Source organism: Vollenhovia emeryi, unplaced genomic scaffold, assembly GCF_000949405.1.
Source record: "Vollenhovia emeryi isolate VEMERY1.0 unplaced genomic scaffold, V.emery_V1.0 DF947786.1, whole genome shotgun sequence".
Lineage (NCBI taxonomy): Eukaryota > Metazoa > Arthropoda > Insecta > Hymenoptera > Formicidae > Vollenhovia > Vollenhovia emeryi.
In genome coordinates, this window is record NW_011958580.1 from 1 (window position 1) to 1,602 (window position 1,602).

At 50.0% G+C, this 1,602-nt stretch overlaps 1 protein-coding gene across 1 annotated transcript; it reads right to left on the reverse strand.

Moving 5' to 3' along the window:
* Positions 1-44: 44 nt before the first annotated feature.
* On the reverse strand, positions 45-562 carry LOC105557659 (the record flags this gene model as incomplete). Its single annotated transcript, XM_012004964.1, has 1 exon — positions 45-562. A coding segment is annotated over exon 1 (518 nt), but the record flags the coding sequence as incomplete, so codon positions are not given.
* Positions 563-1,602: the final 1,040 nt, after the last annotated feature.

Genomic DNA, 1,602 nt, shown 5'->3' on the forward strand with positions numbered 1-1,602 from the left:
CCTCCATTTTTTCCCGGGCCGTCACGGCTAATGATTTGATCAACCTTTCAGCTTGGCCCTGCAGACACGATCGGAGATAGTGGAAGCGCTCGATATCTGAGATGGCCGAATTATTGCCGATGACGGACAGGAAGAGATCGCGGAATGACGGCCACTCCTCATACGCGCCTGAGAACGGTTGCAACTTTATACGAGGCAGGGAGGTTTTGTGCGATTGTTCCGCGCTTTGACTAGCCGTATTCGTCGGCAGCTGTGCGGCTGCGATCGCGTTCGCGTAATCGGTGAGCACACTTCGCTGCTGTACGTATGCATCTTCAGCAGTGTCGAAGAGCTTGGTTTTAACGTACTCACTCTCGTTGAACTGTTCCTTGTAGGCGTTACGGATGGCCTCGTGGTGAGCCTCGAACTTCACCCACAGCTGATCGAGGATTGCGCGGCGTGTTTCGACGGCGCAGAGCGTTATGTTCGCTGCGCCCATCTTCTTGAGATTGTCCACTGACCGGGTGATGCGGCCATAAATGTCGTGTTGCCCGCTCAGCAGGGCGGCTAGATCCATGCTCATGATGCTTCGTTGTTCCAGGAACTTGTAACGGTACGCAGGACGGCACCTGAACACTCCCGAACACGCGATTGCCAGCGGGTATCCGGCTCGAAGGACCAAATTGTTCGGGAAGCCTCGAGGGTATTCGCTGGACGAGAAGTATTTTAGGGACGAGATCCACGAATTTTTGTGACAATGTATATTTGGCACTACTTTACAACCACAATAAATTACAGATAAGAATTTCGCGAGACTGTTGCCTTTAGTTCACCGAAAACGAGAAATCGGCTCGTAATTCGCACGAGAAAAATGGACGTGTTGTCGCAACGAAAAACAGAGGAGAAAAGGCTTCGCGGTTCCGTCGGTTGCTGCTTTTATGATGAAGCAGGATCCTTTGTTCCTCCGACGATCACCAATGATTTATCGCCAATTCGAACATTTTGAGGTGACCCCCGGGCTCCTGGCGTGATTGGTAGTCACAGGGCCCGGGAAGACACCTCGCGCATTGGACATGCGCGGAGCGCGCGTTCGCGTGGCTCATTGGAGATCGGCGGACGGAACGGCGGATCACGAACGGCAACGTATATACAGAAAAACACAAAATTATATTTTGCTGACATGGGCCTTTGTGTAGGGTCACGCTGAGTTGGTTGTCGATACAAACACTCGCCCGTCCGCAAGAGTGTTCTAGACCATTACGCGAAGCCCATATCAGCAAAATCCAGAAAAGAATCCGAACTGAACATAATGTTAATAATCGCATTCTAACGCGCATATGCTTTAATGCGTCACCCCGAACAGCAAATACAAGTAGACATGTTAAGCTAAATTTTAAGCCCTTATACGAATTTTTAAAGTAAAACCAATTTTGGGGAGGGGGGTGGCCCACTTGACAAAGAATGCCCCATATATAAATCTTTCTAAATCAGCGTTTGTTCAATTGGACAGTTCTTTTACGCACAGTTCAGTGTCGCACAGTTCAGTGTCGCACAGTTCAGTGTCGCACAGTTCAGTGTCGCACAGTTCAGTGTCGCACAGTTCAGTTTCGCACAGTTCAGTGT